The sequence below is a fragment of the Vulpes vulpes genome, chromosome 9 (assembly GCF_048418805.1).
Source record: "Vulpes vulpes isolate BD-2025 chromosome 9, VulVul3, whole genome shotgun sequence".
NCBI lineage: Eukaryota > Metazoa > Chordata > Mammalia > Carnivora > Canidae > Vulpes > Vulpes vulpes.
The window spans coordinates 89889942-89909303 of NC_132788.1; the positions used below are offsets into that span (position 1 = coordinate 89889942).

The 19362-nt window shown below is 45.9% G+C and overlaps 1 protein-coding gene across 2 annotated transcripts in view; it reads left to right on the forward strand.

Moving 5' to 3' along the window:
- Nucleotides 1-2970: 2970 nt before the first annotated feature.
- Nucleotides 2971-19362, forward strand: part of RFT1 (RFT1 glycolipid translocator homolog) — a 44145-nt gene continuing 27753 nt past the window's right edge. The window contains exons 1-6 of one of the 2 annotated variants that reach the window (XM_025986403.2): nt 2971-3823; nt 8704-8789; nt 10808-10924; nt 12158-12347; nt 13109-13210; nt 16679-16816. In XM_025986403.2, coding sequence (XP_025842188.1) covers nt 3761-3823; nt 8704-8789; nt 10808-10924; nt 12158-12347; nt 13109-13210; nt 16679-16816 — 696 coding nt within the window. In that variant the 5' untranslated portion in view covers nt 2971-3760. The remainder of the gene's footprint in view (nt 3824-8703; nt 8790-10807; nt 10925-12157; nt 12348-13108; nt 13211-16678; nt 16817-19362) is intronic. The other variant, XM_072720777.1, reaches the window with a different exon arrangement.

Sequence of the window (19362 nt, forward strand, 5' to 3'; positions counted from 1 at the left end):
ATAGGCTGCTTGGGTCAGCTTTCCTTGGCAGGGAGGCCACCTGGCACAGAGGGCAGGATGGAGGGGGCCAGCCTGGGGAAAGAGCTCCTTCAGTGACTGCCAATTATAGTCTGGTGTTCTCCAGGGATCACTGGTTCCTCAAACCAGGTGATCCCTGGGGAAGAACCCTTCTCATCTTCCTTCTTTTCCTAGTGCTTCATCATTCATTTATCCATGCATTCACTCATTCAATATCCAAATGTCTACTGAGTGTCAGGCACTGGGGCTTGATCACCAGGACTGGCAAACTTTTTCTGTAAAAGGCCAGATGGTATATATTCTCAGCTTTTAGGGGCACACTATTTGGCTCTTATAGCACGACAGTAGCCACAGACAGTATATAGACAAGTGGGTGCATGTGGTTGTGCTCTGATGACATTTTGTGGACACTGGAATTTGAATTGCATATACTTCTCATGTGTCAGAAAATATTCTTCTTTTGGGACATCTGGGTGGCTTAGTTGGCTAAGTGTCTGCCTTTGGCTCAGATCATGATCCCAGGGTCCTGGGCATTGAGTCCTGCATCAGGGTGTCTGCTCAGTGGGGAGTCTGCTTCTCCCTCTCCCTCTGCTGCTCCCCCTGCTTGGGTGCTTGCTCTCTCTGTCAAGTAAATAAATCAAATCTTTAAAAATATATTCTTTTGACTTGTTCCCCCAACCATTTGAAAATGTAAAAAGTGTTCTTAGTTTGTGGGCTGTACAAAAGAGGCAACAGCCAGCAGGCAGCAGTTCACCAGCCCTGAGCTTAGCCATCTACAAACAAGCTGTGGATTGTGCCATACCCTCGTGGTGCCAATGCTTTTAGGAGAGGAGAGGCCTTTGGGGAGGCTTAGCACGGAGGGGGGGAAGCCTCCAAGCTCAGTGCTGCTCAACCACTGCAGCGCTCCCAGAGTCCATCACCTCAATGCCACATATATTCTCTGTGGTTTAGATATGGGGACTCTTAGGTCTCCTTTGGGACAAGAAGCTTTTGAGGGCAGGAATATCTTCAAGCATTCAGGGTCAGAAAGCACCTGGGTTCTAATACCAGCTTGACTGCTCCCTAGCTGAATGATCTTGGGTGAGTTACTAACATCTCTCTGCTTCTATTAGCACAGCATATTACAGATGCTGACTGTAATCTGTAATATGCACCCCCAAGAGTTGTTGAGGGGGATAAAGGAGTTGAAACATGCATGTACAATGCACACACAAGAGCCTGACATGGAGTCCGTGGTCAGTGCTCATTGAACCCCAGCACCGTTCCTCCCCCTACCCACCCCAGCACTCAGGATGGCTCTGAGCACAAAGTACATGTTCAATTTCTCCTTACTAAGTCCTAACTTTCAGAATGAGAGAAAAAAGCCCCCGACTCTGTACCCAGGAACCCCTCAGAGTTTGTGTCCTGGAGTCCCGTGAGGCTTTGCTCTTTGGACTTAGCTTGGACATTTCCCTTTTGGCTTCTTTGCTTCCAGCAAAACGATCTCCTTGTCCCTCCTAGACCAGCCCACCAGGATGCCCAGGGTTAAGAGTATGTGGACATGAAGAGCTCTTGGTTGGTTCTGCTTCAGGGACGAGTCATGGAGGAGGAGGCTACTTGGCTGGGGATAAAGGGAGTGCAAGCCTACCTTGCCTGCCAGCCCAAGGTCCATGGCGATGGGCAAGCTGCCCAGGTCAAGCCCTTGGGCATCTCAGCCATTAGGCCAAATACATTAGGCCGAGCCTCTAGCACTTTGCCCTCCTCTCTGGGTACATTCCTCTCCCAGGTGGGTGCCTGATTTACTCTGCCTTCCAGAACATGCCCCCTCCCCCTCTAAAAGCCTCTTTTTGTCTAGTTTCATTTTTTCATTGCACTTATCACTATGTGAAATTTTATTATTAGGACTGTTTCAGTTAGTCTTCCTTCCATTAGATTTCAGGTTCCTGAAAGGCCAGACTTTTGTCTGCTTTCATCCTTACGATTACCCTCACAGAATAGATAGATAGATGATAGATAGATAGATAGATGATAGATAATATCACCTATTTAATATATGGGCATACTGAGTTCCCCCAGGTTAGTGAATAGCAGACTGAGGATTCAGGGCCAGGTCTGTCTCAGAGTCAAACACATTCTGAACCTCTACCATCAGACACAGTTTGATTATTGGCAAGATGGAGTGGGGAAGGAGAGGACATAGGCCTTGACCCCTGTAGTCTGTTTCTAGGAGCAATAGCAGCCGTAACAGGGCAGGCGGCATTTATGGAACTCCCGGGAGCCTTCTCCAGCACTGCTGCAGGAGGCAAAGCCAGGAGGGCTTCACTCTTGCCTTCTTGGAGCCCATGAGCTGTTTAGACAGAGACACATACTCTAGCCTCTTCACTGCAAAGCAGACTGCGCTAGAAGCTATAAACATAAAGTGCTTTCCAGGTGGTTAGGTTGCTGTAAGTATTTACCAAGCACTAGGCGGCTTAAACCAGAGGAATTCATTGATTGCAGTTCTGGAAGCTACAAAGTCCAAGATACAGTGCTGGCTGGTTTGTAGATGGCCGCCTTCTTAGTGCATCCTTGCATGGCGGGAGGAGAGAGTGAGAGCATTCCTCTCTCTTGTCTCTTCTTATAAGGGCACTAACCTCATTCATGAAGATACCATGCTCATGACCTAATTACCTTCCAAAGCCCGCACCACCCCCATCCCTGCCCCTGTAATACCATCACGTTGGGGATCAGGGGGCTTCAATATGACTTTGGGGAGGATGCTAACATTCAGTGCATAGCAGATGCTGACTGTGGTACTCGGGAAAGTGGTTGGTGTGGAGGGATGCCATCGGGGAAGGCACTTTGGGGCAGAGGGCAACAGGAACAGGAGCCAAGGAGATAGGGCCTGTTTGAGGAATGGTAAGGGCTCCGAATAGCTAGGCCTGGGGCGTGCTGGGAAAGGGCAGTGGTGGTGTGTCAGGTGGTTCAGAAGGTAGGCTGGCGTCAAATCACGGGAAGGCCTAAAAGAGACTGGGCAAGGGGGCTTCCTACGACTGCACAGCAAGCAGTAAGAACAACTACACGGTGGCTGGTGCCGGGCGTTGGGTGCTTCACGTTTTACAAGGCGCTTCCCGACCGTTCCTCGGCTCTGCCCTCAACCCTGGCGGCGAGTAGGCAAAGCGCGGCGAGTTTAAGGATCTGAAGCCCGCGGTCGGCTCAGTCGGGCACAGGTGGTGCAGATCTGAGTAAGTGACATCTCCACGTCTCATCTTACTCGTCTGGCGGCGGGGCCCAGTGCTCAGCTCTTTGGGAAGGGGTACACAACACCACACGCGCGAAAACGACGGCCTAACTTCCAGGCCTTCCTTGGTCCTTTCAGTAAGGATGCTGACGGTACCTGTGCCTGGTTCGGGCGCCTGTGGCGCAACTCGGCGGGCCCACAAGGCAAGGACCTCGGGAACAAGGCGGGAGAAGTCAGTGTTCCTTGGTCGCTCGTCCGAGGCCTCGGGGGAGGAAGTCCGGCTACCTTTAACAGCTTCTCTTCATTTACTTGGGACCGGGAGGGGTAAGCGCTGAGCGCTCACAGGCTCAACACGAACGACGAGGCGCAGACCCTCTGACGTCACTCAAGCCGGCCGCGTAAAGGACCGGAACTTCCCGTGCTCCGCCTCCGCCGCCCCCAAGCCGCCAATCAGAGAGCGGGCCGCTCCGTGACGCCTATCTCCGAGCGACGAGGCGGGTTGGTGGCGGCATTTCCGGGGGACTGAGCCCGGGCGCCCGGGCTATGGGGAGCCAGGAGGTGCTGGGTCAGGCGGCCCGCCTGGCCTCCTCTGGTCTGCTCCTGCAGGTACTCTCTGGCCGGCCGGCCCCAGCCCGAGCCGAAGCCGGGATGCGCGGGGAGGCGGCCCTGGGGCCCTTGAGAGCGCGCCCCCCACCCCCCACCCCGGGGAACACCCAGTCCCAGGCGTGGACCCCGCCACAGAAGGGTTGGGCAGGAGGCGGTGGCGGCGGAGAAGGGGCGCCCGGGCCTGGAGTTAGAGCCCCGGCTGGGAGACTGCAAACAAGGCACCTTCGTTCTGAGCGTTCGTTTTATCTCCCATGGGGTTGTAGGAGGCAGGCCGGGTGGCAGGGGTCCCTTTGGTGCGGTGGCATCGAATGTTTTTAAGGCAAGGGGTTCACTCTCTGCATATCACATCGCTGACCCTCAGAACACCTTCTTCAAACGCTCTGATCCCCGCTGAGTTCAGAGAGACAGTATGGCAGAGCTAAGAAAAAGATGCTTGGGCTTAGGAGTCCCGGTTCTGCCCTGCGCCTGCTGCATGACCCAGGACAGAGAACTTCTAAGCCTCAGCCCCTCATCGGGAAAATTGGGGTAATGATAGTACCTAGCTCATAAGGTTGCTGTGAGGCTTGACTGGAGTCATCCAGGTAATTGCACTTAATGCCGTAACCTGACTCTTAGTATGCGCTTAGTAAATGTTGGCTGCATTTTCCTTCTGGCTATGTGACCTTGGATAAGTCACTTCCCCTTCTTGGCCCTAATTTTCATTATCAGAAAAGACACATGCCAGTTGGTCCAAATGGTATCTAAAGATTCTTTTAACCCTCAGAGCAGGGATCCCTGGGTGGCGCAGCGGTTTGGCGCCTGCCTTTGGCCCAGGGCGCGATCCTGGAGACCCGGGATCGAATCCCACGTCGGGCTCCCGGTGCATGGAGCCTGCTTCTCTCTCTGCCTGTGTCTCTGCCTCTCTCTCTCTCTCTCTGTGACTATCATAAATAAATTAAAAAAAAATTAAAAAAAAAAATTTAACCCTCAGAGCTGGTCATTCTAAGTGGCTCAATTTTTCAGTGGTGCGCTCTTGAGCCATGCAGCCTTTCCTCAGAAGAGTCTGGCATCCACCCTCTCCCTTTATTTATTTTTTTATTTTTTTAAATTTTTTAATTTTTATTTATTTATGATAGTCACAGAGAGAGAGAGAGAGAGAGAGAGAGAGAGGCAGAGACACAGGCAGAGGGAGCCCGATGTGGGATTCGATCCCGGGTCTCCAGGATCACACCCTGGGCCAAAGGCAGGCACCAAACCACTGCGCCACCCAGGGATCCCTCCCTTTATTTTTTTTAATAAAGATTTTATTTATTTATTCATGAAAGACAGAGAGGCAGAGACACAGGCAGAGGGAGAAGCAGGCTCCACACAGGGAGCCTGATGTGGGACTCAATTCTGGGACTCCAGGATCACGTCCTGGGCCGAAGGCAGACACTAAACTGCTGAGCCACTCAGGGATCCCCTCTCCCTTATTTTAGAGGCAACATTTCTCTTGCGTATTAGGAGAGAGAACCAGCTACCTTTGAGCTCAAGTTTAGTCCTTGTCACTTGGCAGTTCTCCGGCCTTGTGAAAAATTGCTTTGCTTTGAGCATCAGTTTTCCTCATCTTAAATGAGAACAATAAAGCAACCTCATAGGGTCATTAGCAAGATTAGATGACATGACTGTAAGTGCCTGGCTCATTATAAGTACTTAGTAAACACTAAGTATTTTTATTATGGTAATCAGGATTTTTTAAATGGCCATTATAGGGATGAAAGGAAACAATCACATAAAACATGTAGAAGAGCTCCTTGCACAAGATAAGTGTTTGATAAACATTCATCTAACTGTGAAGTAGGTGAACCCTGAATTTACCAAATTGTTTTCCTTCTGTTCCACAGCATAAATAACTGAGTTTAGTGCTTTATCCACAACACTAATTGTTTAGGCTTTGATGATACCTTACCACCCAGATTGGCTTCATAAAAAAAAAAAAAAAGCAAGTCACAGAAAATACAACGGACCAGGAGTCAAGTGGCCTACCTGTAAAAAAAAAAAAAAAAAAAAAGTGGCCTACCTGTGAAGTCAAGCTGTGTCATATGATTGTTGTGTGACACTGAGCCAGTCACTTTGTTCTGAGTCTTAACTTGCTTCCTGTGCATTTACCCAGTTGCTTTTAAGGGTCAAATAATTAACAGATGTGAAAATGCTTTATATTAAACTGTAAAGTCCTTGAGGGAATTAGATGGAGGATGGGCTAGATGGGCAATGGATAATGAAAGAGGGCACTTGTGATGACAACTGGGTGTTGTGTGTAAGAGAGGAATCACTGGATTCTACTCCAAGGATCAATATTGCACTGTATGTTAACTAAAAAAAATTTTTTTAAATATTTTATTTATTTATTAATGAGAGGCAGAGACACAGGCAGAGGGAGAAGCAGGCTCTATGCAGGGAGCCTGACGTGGGACTTGATCCCAGGTCTCCAGGATCAGGCCCTGGGCTGAAGGCGGCACTAAACTGCTGAGCCACCTGGGCTGCCCCTAAAAATGTTTTTTTTTTTTTTAAACCCACAATATATATACAATGTGTGTAATAAATCTTTTATTTAAAAAAAACTTTATTTATTCATGAGAGACAGAGAGAGAGGCAGAGACATAGGCTGAGGGAGAAGCAGGCTCCTTACTGGGAGCCTGAGGCGGGACTTGATCCCAGGACCCCAGGATCACAACCTGAGCTGAAAGTAGATGCTCAACAAATGAGCCGTCCAGGCATCCCAAATCCCTCATTTTTAATATAAAAAAATGGTAAAGTCCTTTACAAAGTTAAATGAAGACTATGTTGCTAGTAAGGGCCACTGTGGAGCAAACCTCAACCTTCATTGAGGCATGAACAACCTCAGCTTCATTAACTCAACCCTTTCATCAAGCCAATTAGGAGATAGGGAAATAGCCTGAAACATTTTCTTAGACAATGAGAACTTTGGCTTTTAAGTTAGCATAAATATGTGTGCATTGTTTAAAAAAAACTTTAGGTTTCCTGAGTATTTTAATTGGTATATGTTTAATCTTGTATGCTGCAAACACTTGAGGTCGGTTTGCAATTACATTCTATTCTGCAAGAATTTGAGAGCTTATTCTCTGTCTTAATTCTGAGCTGGCCATAGTGAAAGTATTAATGCCTTTCATTTGTATGTATTTTTCAAAAATACTTTCACCTCCATAATCTTGTTTGATCCTTGTTATCAACCCTATGAGATAGGTAGCCTCATTTGACAGAAGGGAATTGAAGCTCATAAGAGTTAGGAGATGATGGGTGATTTGAGATTATCAACTGAGCACTTTTTCCATTCAGGGCTCCATGAATTGGCTTCAGACATCTAAGATTGAGTAAAAAGTTTGGTATATACATATCTGCATGTTTCCAAGGAGAGCTACAGAGCTTTCATCAGATTCTCAATGGCTACCTTTGATTGCATAAAGCTTAAGATTGGCTTTGAAGACCTTGTTGCTCTGTGACACTTATGTGTTATAGACACTGGCAATGTGAAACTGCACTCTCCCTTTTTTATCATACCTTTCCCCAGAGATTTTCAAACCATCATGGCCCATTGGCATATTTTGATTGAATCTTTCAAATTTCAGCAGTTCAGGGGCATCTGGGTGGCTCAGTCAAACGTCCACCTTTTTGATTTTGGCTCAGGTCATGATGTCAGGGTCATGAGATCAAGCCATGTATCTGGGTCCACGCTGGGTATGGAACCTGCTTAAGATTTTAAGATTCTCTCTGTCCGTCTCCCTCTGCACACATATTCTCTCTCTCTCTCTCAAAAAAAAAACAAAAACCCACAAAGCACAAAAAAACCAAACTGAAGCTGTTCACAGGTAACTGAGAGTGATTTGTCATTTGCTGTGAAGCACACTTGAGTTACACCTGCCATGCTTCCTGGATGCGGGGGGGGGGGGGCGGGGGGGTGCTGAGGTTTGCATCTGATCAACATCTCCATTTAGCATCCCCACTTAGCACCCTGTTGTTCTCTGTCTCATGGAGAAATTCTTTGGTCAGGTGGTTTTCTTGAATTGTTTGAAATCCTGGGATATATCCCCTTCAAATGGCAATAGCTAGCTAGACTGTCTCCCTTTCCCCATTTTGTATTATCTTATTATTTGCAGTTATCATTTAAAAGGTACTTCATTATATGTTAACAGTAGTCATTTTTTTTAAGATTTTATTTTTAAGTAATCTCTATATTACTTGGAGCTCAAACTCATAACCCCAAGATCAAGAGTCACATGCTCTACTGACTGAGCCAGGAAGACACCCTTGTACTCAAAAAAAAGAAAAGGATACTTCAACTCCTCTCGGGAAAGTGGCAAATATTCAGTAAATAAATACAGCCCCCCCCCCTTTTTTTTTTCTTTTCTAATTAAGAAGACAAGTTCAAAGAGATTAAATGTCATTATCAGAATCTCCAGATATTACTAGGCAGAGAAGAAAGAGGAATTAGACCATGTGATGCCTAGAGATTTTGCCATATGCTGCAGGCTCCCACTTGTACTATTTCTAAACAGGCTGGAGAGTGGGCCAATGTGGAACACTAACTAGAATTCTGTGTCTCCTGGAGTGCCTAACTTTGAACCTGAAGAAATTTACTGAATGTTAGAGTCTTCCTCTTATTCATAAATTAGAGAGACTTCTAAGTGCCTTTGTGGGTTCTTTGACCATAGCACAGGAGTGCCAGGGGACTGCAAGGAACTCAACTTCAGAAGAAACTCAGGTGGCGCATTTTTGAGAGGGTCTCTCTGGCAAAGCTGCTGTATGTCAGTACATTATTAGGAAGAACAGCCACATATTTTCATTTCACAAATAAATATTCCCAACATAATTTATTCTCATGTATTTTTCCTCTTTTTCTGTAGGTGTTGTTTCGTCTGATCACTTTTGTCTTGAATGCATTTATCCTTCGCTTCCTGTCAAAGGAGATCGTTGGCATAGTGAATGTAAGGTAAGAAGGGTTGTATCCTGGTATTGTCTACAACTCATGTCCCTAGTCAGGGTACCTGTGTGCCACCCTCAGATTTTACAAGCATGGACTTTTACCAGAAGCAGAGTGTTTTAGCAGTAGGCTGAGGAAGAGCACACCGGGGTGGGGGAATGAGCAGGCGATGTTGCTTTTAATGGCCCCATGAAGTGTTTTCCATTAGTGGCCTCCAAACACACATTTCTCTGCCAGCTGTTCCGGTTTGCCTGCTCTTAGAACCCAAGAGAGGAGTGGGAGTAATTCTCTGCAAACTCTATCTCAGGTATAATCCTGTGTTCTTGTCCTGCTGACAGCAAAGGAAGCAGGAATTCTGCAGTTCGTGAGGATGTGCTGTGTAATTGCAGGGCTGGAGCAGCCTGCCTTCCCTCCTCAGTGAATTTTTATAATTGGAAAATGGTAGTTAGGGTGAGAGCTTGAGTTCTTGTCATGAGTCCCTTGGAGACTCTTAGAAAGCTGCCTTGCTTTGTCTTTTAGACTCCATTTTGTTTCTTCTCCTCTCCTTTCTGTTCAAAGGCACCCACACATACTCTGTATTCACAAATGACACAAAAGTATATGAAGTGATGTGAGTGCTCAGAATAGCTCAGCTTCTCAGGTGTACCTTCATGTCCTGATAAACAAGACAGTGTGTTCTAGACAGCATTTCACATCAGATACCCACCAGACATATGCTCTGGGCTCTATTCTCAGAGTTTGGAGGAGATTCTCAAATTGTGACCGGCAAAGGAATCATCTGAGAAGTTTTGCACTAGGTAGGACTGAGGAGGAGCCCAGGAATCAGTATTTTGACAAGCTCCTTAGATGATTTTAAAGTAGAGGCCATACTTTGAGAAATACTGTTTTAAAAGCAGGAAGAGGGGTGCCTGGCTGGTTCAGTGGGTGGAGTGTGTGACTCTTGATCTCAGGGTTGTGAGTTTGAGTCCTACATTGGGTGTACAGATTACTTAAAAATAAAATATTTAGGGCACCTGGGTGGCTCAGTTAGTTAGCTCAGGTCATGGCTCAGGTCTGTGGCTCAGGTCATGATCCTAGGGTCCTGGGATGGAGCCCTGCATTGAGCTCCCTGCTGGGTAGGGAGCTTGCTTCTTCTCCCTGTACCTCTCCTTACTGCTTATGCTGTTTTGTGCACATGCACTTTCTCACTCTCAAATAAATAAATAAAATATTTTTAAAAATTAAAAAGCAGGAAGGAAGAGGACCAAATCTTTTAGGTTCTCAGATTTGAAAGCAGTTTGGGCTTCTTATCATCCTGTCTCCCCTAGATTAGCAGGTCTCTGCTTTGACAACCATTGTCTGGCCTGCCCCTTATTACTTAACATATGATTTGATCTGCTCATTGGCGATGGTGGACAGAAGCACTGGGTAGCAGCATGATCCTTGGACAGCCTCAGAGAGACCTTAGCCCTGGGCTGTCCTCACGTGGCTTCATCAGCCACGTCTATTGATGAGGGAAAATCTCAGCTACCTCTCACATAGGTGCAGGAGAGTCTACCTAGGTACTGCCTATCCAGGAAGTATGCAGACAACCCTTGCTGATCTGGGCTGCAATGACCTCTGTAACAAGTCTTGCCTGTCCTGAGATGCTTTTGGCCAGAGCTTCCACCCAGTAGAGCCTCAGCTTCTAAGAATTGATGGGTCACCAGTCTCAGGGTGACCAAGAGGTTTCTTTGTTGTGTATGGTCATATCTTGTCCTTTTCTCCTCCATATGGTCAGAGCCGTACCTCTGCCTATAGCTGTGAAACATTAGGTTTTGGGGGCTACTGTGGCAGTGTTTATCCCAGCATAATGCCTCTGTAGGCACACACTCAGGTGTCCCCTGTTTAGTAACTCTTAGTTCCAGTGGATCAGATAAGTACGAGGCCCTGTAAGAACTCACCTCCCTTCAGAAGACTACGTCTTCCTGTCCCTGGCAAAATCTCAGTAATTCTCTCTGTGGGGAAAAAAACTAGAGTCATTATTGATTTCTGCTTTTGCTTTACAGGCTGACACTGCTTTACTCGACCACCATCTTCCTGGCCAGAGAGGCCTTCCGCAGAGCGTGTCTGAGTGGGGGCGCCCAGCGAGACTGGAGCCAGACCTTCAACCTCTTGTGGCTAACGTGAGTTGTGCTTTGGCAGGAGACAGTGTGAAAGCAAGTCTTCTAGGCTAAACAGCAACACTTGCCCAAAGCTGAGTGGTTTCCAGCTTCAGTTAATTGGGGGGTGGGGGTTTGGGGAGTGGTTTCTGGAGACTGAGCATGGGACAGGAAGGAGAGAGCGTCCATGTGGAAGGAGTTTGTTGGCTGTTTTCTCTGTGGATGGCCAGGAGCCGGGAGGAGGCTCTGGGTGGGGGGTTTTGGGGCCTGGTTTCTAGTCCTGTTTCTACCCTCTTGGGACATGGTTTCTGCTGTTCCTGATGCCCATTCTGGGCCCCACTGGGCCTGTGCCATCTTTATTCCTTATCTTTCCCTCTGTAATCTTTTCTGGGCTTTTAACAACCACTTAGGATTTTTTGAAAGCCTTTTAGGGCTTTCATTATATCTTTTTTCAATTTTGTTAGGTGGATTTCAGTTCTGAGCCTTTTAGAATATTCTTGAAGGCCAAGTACATCAGCTAAAACTTGTAATGGCTTTTTGCAGTTAGATCCCTGCAGGGAGGGCTGGTCCTTGAGGTTGTTTCTCGGTGCTGCCTTACGTAACTCCTTCTTGCCTCGTGGAAATGACTGTTGTAAGGCTGGTAGGTGTTCATTTTATTAGAGCAATGACAGTTAACTACTCAGTCATATTTAAGTGCTCTGTGGTGCACATGCGAAGGGACACTGTGCAATGGACTGCTGCTTATTTGAATGTAAGAGCCAACTGGATACTGACTTTAGTCATTTGAGGTGCAAACAACAGGCGCGTACTTTCTGGGAATTTTGCTTATCTTGTCAACATAACACAGTGGATAGGAGTGTAGGTTTTGGCATTAGATGGAGATTGGGTCCTGCTTCTGCCCTTGACTAACTGCCCATGACCTTGGCCAAATTACCCAGTGCTTGTCATCAGTCTTAGTTCCCTCATTACTTAAATGAGGATAATGAAGGGATCTTTGTGAGGTGTCCATGGGATAAAGGGGGTGCATCCGAGTTCCTGGCATGTAGGAAGTGCCTTTACTAAGGCACTAATGCTAGTGCTAGCTATTACTAGTGCTAGCTATTTTTATGACTATTTTTTATAGCTATTTTATGACTATTACACTTAGTAGTGCTAGCTATTTTTATGACTATATTTCCTTTTTGTTCAGCGCTACTATTTTAATTTATTTTTATTTTTATATTTAACATATTAAAAGACATTTTTCCCCTTTTCCAGAGTCCCCCTGGGTGTGTTTTGGTCCTTGCTCCTTGGCTGGGTGTGGTTACACTTGCTCGAAGTGCCTGATCCTAATGTCGTCCCCCACTATGGAACTGGAGTAGTGGTGTTTGGCCTTTCGGCCGTGGTAGAACTTCTGGGAGAGCCCTTATGGGTCTTGGCACAAACACAGATGTTTGTCAAACTCAAGGTCAGTATGCTTTCTGCTTTAATGGGAAATGTGAAGAATAAGGGAAAGGGTGGTTTCTTAAAAATGTTTTCTAGGAGAGAATGATTTTTTTCAGATTTCCATCTAAAAGGAAATTTGGAAAAAGGCAATATGATGAGTTTAGTTCATCCCCTTGAAATTTGGCAGATGGGCTGGGCTTAAGTTTACCTCTGCTGTATTATTAATGCAAAATAGGTTTACCAATAGGGAAGTTCTTAGTTTAAATAAGAATTTAAGAGGACTGTAAAGGTTTTTCAGATTTTTCTAGTAATTTTATTTTATTTTTTTAAGATTTTATTTATTTGAGAGAGAGAGCACAAGCAGCAGGAGGGGCAGAGGCAGATTCCCCACTGAGCAAGGAGCCTGACACAGGGAGCCCGATCCCAGGACCTCAGGATCATGACCTGAGCCAAAGGCAGATGCTTAACTGACTGAGCCACCCAGGTGCCCCTAGTAATTCTGTGTTTAATTGTGTACTGATATTAACCTTTCATCTTTCAAAATATATAATTTGATACGTACAAAAGAGTATATAGGGTATGTCTAAATCTTAAAGGATGATAGTATACTGAAGATCTGTGAACTTATCACCCAGCTCACCTAGAACATTATCATTGCTATGTTCTAACCCTGTGTCCCACTCCTGCTGCCAGGGTAACTACTATCCTAGGTTTCTATTCATCATTCCTGTGCATCTTTAGTTTCTAATAATGTAAAGTGCACCCTTTATCGCGTTTTTGCAGGTGATTGCTGAGAGCCTGTCAGTCATCCTCAAGAGCGTCCTGACAGCTTTTCTTGTGCTCTGGTTGCCTCATTGGGGGCTATACATTTTCTCTTTGGCCCAGGTAAGAGTTACAGCTTTTCCCTTTTGTATAACCTATGTTTCCCCATTTGATTTTTTTTTCTTCTTGTTCCTGTTACTATGTGATTTACATTCGCAGTATTCATGCATGTGAGGCAGGCTGGAAGCTCTAGAAAGATAGTCTTGACCGTGCTTTTCCTTTGGCTGTCTATCCTGCTACCGGTGTCCCCAGGGACCTGGTAAGGTCCCCACACTAAGCCTCACTGTCAAACTTAGCAACTCCTTTAGGTGTTCTGTGGGCAAGCCCATGCCAAACTCACCTTTGATTGTCTTATGTTCTTATGGAGGAGGGAAAAAAGCAGTGAAGGGGTGGGGTGGGAATTGAATTGCATGTGTGTGGTTTTCCTTGGATTTCAGTCAGGTGTTTTCAGAATAGGAGGAAACTCTGCCAAGCCTGTTTGGAACTTGGACTGTAGTCTCACACAATGCAGAGCACAGGAACCAAGTCCTGGCAGGCACGCTCTCACTTCCAGCAGCCCCAGCCTCGTTGCCATCCCATGTTCTAGTTCTAGTTCATATCTCAAGCTCTAATGAAAGTACAACTAGAGTACAGTGCTCATTTTAAAAATGAATCTTAAAATTAGATAGTTACCAGAACAGCTTATAGTACAAAGCAGTTTGTAATTTTTCTTAATGTATAGGAAGATAAGTTAAAATTTTTAGTAGTGATTTATGTGAAAGTCTTTCCCGTGTCCTGAGCAAAAAGTACAAATATTTTTGTGAAACACAGAAAAAGTAGCTTTCAAATTAAAATTATAAGAGTGAAAATTGCTTCCTAAAAGCAATTTGCAAACAGTTGTGTATCTTAGAGAAGTTATTTGTGATTATTTTTGCCATGTTTTATTGGATCTGGAACTACACTTCTATGCATCCATTGTGTTTTTGATACACTCTTCCTAATAGGACAGGAGGCCATGGAGACACCCAGTTGTTGGTTGACTCTTCTTGGGAAAGGCACTTGCATTAGGACTTTCTGATGCATCCACCCAGGATACATCATAGGTCAACAAGGCCCATTCTGAGTTCATTTGCTTTCTTATTATAAGACTTCAGAGAGCTCTTGCCTGGTACATTCTCTGTCAGTGTCTATGTGAGAGGTCTAAGAGCCAATAGCACCTCAAATCAGCAGGCAGTCCCCACCAGGGTTCTGGGATTCCCCTTTGTCCAACCCACCTCCAGTTTCCTTCTTAAACAACCCCTTACAACATGACATCATATGTCAAATAAAAGAGTCACTCTAGAATATATAAAGAATTCTTACAACTCAACAACAAAAAGACAGACTATCCAAAAGTGAGTAAAGGACTTCAATAAGCATCTCTCCAAAGGAGATATACAAATATATAGCCAATAAGCACATGAAAAGATGCTCCATATCATCAGTCATTAGGCAAGTGCAAATCAAAACCACAATAAGATACTACTTTATACCCATTAGGATGGCTGTTATTAAAAAACCAGAAAATAACAAGTGTTGACATGGATATGCAGAACTTAGAGCCTTCACACATTGCCGTTGGGCTGTAACACTGTTGCCACTGTGAAAAACAGATTGACGGTTCCTCAAAAAGTTAAATGTAGAACTGAAGTATGCCCAGCAATTCCACTCCTAGGTATATACCCAAAAGATTGAAAATATATTCACACAACTTGTATAAAGATGTTCATAGCAACACTATTCAACATAACCCAAAGGTGGAAACAACCCAGATGTCCATTACCTGATGAATGGATGAACAAAACAATTTATATGTGTGCTATGGAATATTACTCAGCCATAAAAATGACAACGTGCCACAACATGATAAACTTGGAAAACATACTAAGTGGATGAAGCCAGATACAAAAGGCAACCAATTGTATGATTCCATTAATATGCAGTGTCCAGAATAGGCAAGTCCATAGAGATAAAGCAGATTTTGATTGCCAGGGTGTGGAGGAACAGAGAGTGACTGCTTAATGGGCACAGAATTTCCTTTTGGAGTGATGGAAATCTTCTGGAATGAAATAGGAGTGGTGGTTGTACAATATTGTGAATGTACTAAAAGCCACTGAATTAGATGTTTTAAAATGGTTAAAATGGTCGGTGTTGTGTGATATGAATTTTTCCTCAATAAAAAAGGTGGGGGGATTGTTTAGTTAGGTAGGATATACTGTATGAAGACTACCCATAGGTTGTTACTATGTCCCCAGGCACGGGTCCATGGGAAGATGAAGGGAAGTGGGGGAAGGGGGGTCGTCTTGTCACAGAGGATGTTGTATCTGGTGGCATGACTCACGGCAGAACTGCTGTGTCTTCTTAAAGGGCCTGAGGCATGAAAGAAGGATGGTGGTTGGGAGCGCCTGGGTGGCTCAGCGGTTCAGCATCTGCCTTCAGCTCAGGGCGTGATCCCAGGGGCTGGGATCGAGTCCCACATTGGGCTTCCTGCATGCAGCCTGCTTCTCCCTCTGTCTATGTCTCCGCCTCTCTCTCTCTCTGTATCTCTCATGAATAAATAAATAAAATCTTAAAAAAGAAAAAAGGGAGGATGGTGGTTCGTGGGCTCTGTCCGCAGGCATAGACAGGGGTGGAGAGCAAGGAGCCCAGATGTGCAAGACAAGGCTCCCCTTTCTCCTTGCTCTGTGCCTTTGCCACAGGAGCAGGCTTAGCATTTCCAGATTGAGGGTGGCACCTGGAGGTCTCCCGTCCTTCCTGAGCTAGTGCGCATTGCTGTTCCCAGCGGGGAGAGGAGGCAGAAGAGAGCTTGTGAAAGGGGCTGTTTGGATACTCCTCCCAACCTGCAATCAAAACCCCAGGCTGTGGCTCCTGGCCAAAAGCCACCCTTTTGTCCTGGCTGCGTGGAGGGAAGGGTGGGCCTTTTTATCACCCCCCCCCCCCAACACACACACACACACACACACACTCTCCCCCATCCTGGAATAGCTCTTGCCCTGCCTGTGCACCTGGCCTGAGAGGAGGGAGCCAACAGCTCGGTTCTGCTTTGTAATCCATGTTTACATGCTTTCCCGAGTTTTTAGAAAAGTCCCTGTCATCTAGGACAGCAAGTCTTTGGATATTAGCACAGGACACATGGGTCCTTGCAGTGTGCTGTTGAGGTGGGGAGAGTCATTCCTTTGGCCAAAAAAGAACCTTTTGAGAACATATCTGACATTGCCGTTGGTGGTGGCACTAGGGGCTGGCCGTCTGTCAGGGAAATGATGTCCTGCTTGCCCAGAAGACCTGTTCTCCCAGTCTGGTGAAGTGTTTAGAGCACTTTCCCCTGAGATGCCGCAGTGGAGCTGGTACTTAGGGAGTAGTGCTCTTCTCCAGAGGGGGAAGCATTGCTCACTAGAAGATGCAGTTAATAAAGACAGTTCTATTGCTTGTCTGGCCTTTGTCACATCTCCAGGCATATCTTAATTCTGCCTACATAAAAACAGTGCTGTTTAAATCAATTATTTTCTTTTTCAGCTTTTCTATACTGCACTTCTGGTGCTCTGCTATGTTACTTATTTCACAAAGTTATTGGGCTCCTCAGAGTCAACCAAGCAGCAGGCTCTTCCTGTCTCCAGAATGACAGATCTGTTACCCAGTATTACAAGAAGTGGAGTAAGTAATACACTCTATCTCTTACCATTTTAATCACAGATGCTGATTATCCCTGAAAGAAGGAAACAATTACTTTCTTGTTTATTGCTATAACAGGATAAATTCATAGCTCATGTTTATTGAGTGCTCGCTGTGTGCTAGGCCAGGGCTTCTCAGCCTCGGCACTACTGACATTTAGGGCTGGATAATTGTTTGTTGGGGGCTGTCCTGTGCCTTGTAGGATGTTTAGCAGATCTTTACTCACTAGATGCCAGTAACTATCACCTCTCAGCTGTAATCACCCAAAATGTCTGCATGGGAGACAAATGTCCCCCAGGGAACACAACTTCCCCGTTTAGCCCCTACACTGAATGCTTTACGTGCCTGAGTTAATGCTTATACCAACTCTGTGAGGCTGACATTATTATTTCTATTTTAGGGTTGAGGAACTGAGGCTTAGAGACTGTCTGCTCAAATTGAGGGTCAGCATAAGGGCAGGAGCCTGGAGTGGCTTGAATCCCCGCAGATCACAGGCTGTGGCCACCACGTGCCACACTCTTTGTTCTTCCATGTCTTGGCTTTTCCCAGGATTGGTTTCCAGCACAGAGTCCGACGCCCTAACAAAGCAGGGATGACTTCCCTGTAGCTCTGTTACCTAGAGTCAGGCCAGTCTTTCCGGTGCCCCGCTTTCCCCTGGAGAAATCCCCTGAGGATTCTAGGTGCTGATGTGTGGGAGCAAGGCATAACCTTTTCCTTCTGAACTCTTCAACTGTCAGTCCATTTGACTTTTATTTCCTGACTCTGGTGGGGTCGTTGCTACTGTCTGTGGCTGTGGAGTTGTGCACGTGATGTGATGCCGCATTGCCTCTGCTCAGAGGCTTTGCAAACTGGCCCACCCACATTCCCCTTTACCCCTGTTTGTTTGCCGGCTAGATGTGGTGCATGTAGTTGAGGTGAGGCTTCAGCTGGACTTCTCCTTATTCCTCTTTTGTGATTACTTGAGAAAGTAGTGAAGTATTTGAGCTGCAAGTTTTAGAACTTATGGAATCCTGTTATACAGCTTTTCAAGAAAGACCAGATGTTACGTAACCAAGACGGATAATTCTCATTTGTTAAATGAGAGTTCTCCATCCTGATCAAACAGATCCCACCTTTAACCTAAATGGACATAGCATTTTGGGATACCAGGTTGCTTCATCTGAAGGCTGAGAAGATAAGGATTTGGGATCACTTCTGCCTGGAGCTTCTGCTGCCTGCATGCAGAGCAGGTCTGAGAGTGCAGGAAAGTCCCCCTCCTCAGTGCTCCCCAGGGTTCATCTATACCAAGCCTGGGCCAGCCCCTGTGCCCAGGAGTATTTTGAAAAGGAGCTTTGGACCATTAATAGAGGCAAGGAGATAGAGGGCAGCGAGGAGAGCCTTAGGAGGATAGGAGGATAGGAGGGCAGTGAGTGTATATTTAACCCAATGGTGGACTTGCAGCTCTGAGCTACAGTTTCCTTATCTGTCAAGTGGGAGAGTACCACTCTCCTCAGGTGCTTGTGGGAGTGGGATGAAATGGGGCATGGGAAGTACTTAGTACATGGCTGGCACAAGTGGGTGTCCATAAGTGACAGCTGATACCGTCACCCCCATGTCGCTGCTGCTTTGTGTAGGAGTAGCTCCACTGGCACATCCTAGTGAGGTGGTGTCTGACAGCATTAGGCTAGGGTCTCAGTGGTTCCATCTGGCATACCCCCCAAAAGTACCCAGACTCATACTGCCAGGACAGAAGTCTTGTCTGTGAGAGGGTATGTGTACCTCCTCTTACACAGTGGCGCCATTCCTGCTGACAGCACAGCCCCATGCAGGGTGCCATCAGGGTTACAGACATGTAGGAAGGTGATTGCTGGGCCTCAAGGAGCTTCCTGTATGTTTGGGAGGCAGGACTCTCTCCAGAACTCAGAGTCCTTATTTTTAAGGTGAGATTATTGGTCTGCATGACCCATGAGGCCCCTTTTAAGACTTAAAGAATTGTGAAATATTTGAACTTGGACAAAGAGCCATTTATAATAACTACCATTGCTGACTGTGCCTTGCACTATGCTGAGCACTTTACACAGACTCGTGTGTTTAACCATCATAGTAACCCTGTGAGATATTTGTCTCTGTTTTGCAAATGAGAAAACTGAGATCCAGAGGAGTTAAGTGACCAAACCAACATCACACACCTGATTTTGGACCCACTTCTCTGTAACATGGGGTTGTGGACTAACCTTAGTCTATGTGTTTAATCTCTGTTGTGTAGTCTTCTGAAAGAAATTGGCTTATTGCCCTAAGTAGTTATTTGTTGACATAACAATTTCTCAGATAGAACAATTCATTATTCAAGTTTATTTTTGTGAAAGAGGAAAGAAATGAGATGTGTCTGAATGCAGTCGATGATTTTACTACCAGCAGCGTGACTCTTGGGAGCTGCTTTGCACACTGGAGGCTCCCTCACACAGAGCTGGTCAAACAGTTACATCCAAAACTGATTTGACCAAATTGGGAGATAGATTTCTTGTACTTGCAGAATTCTATCTTCTGTA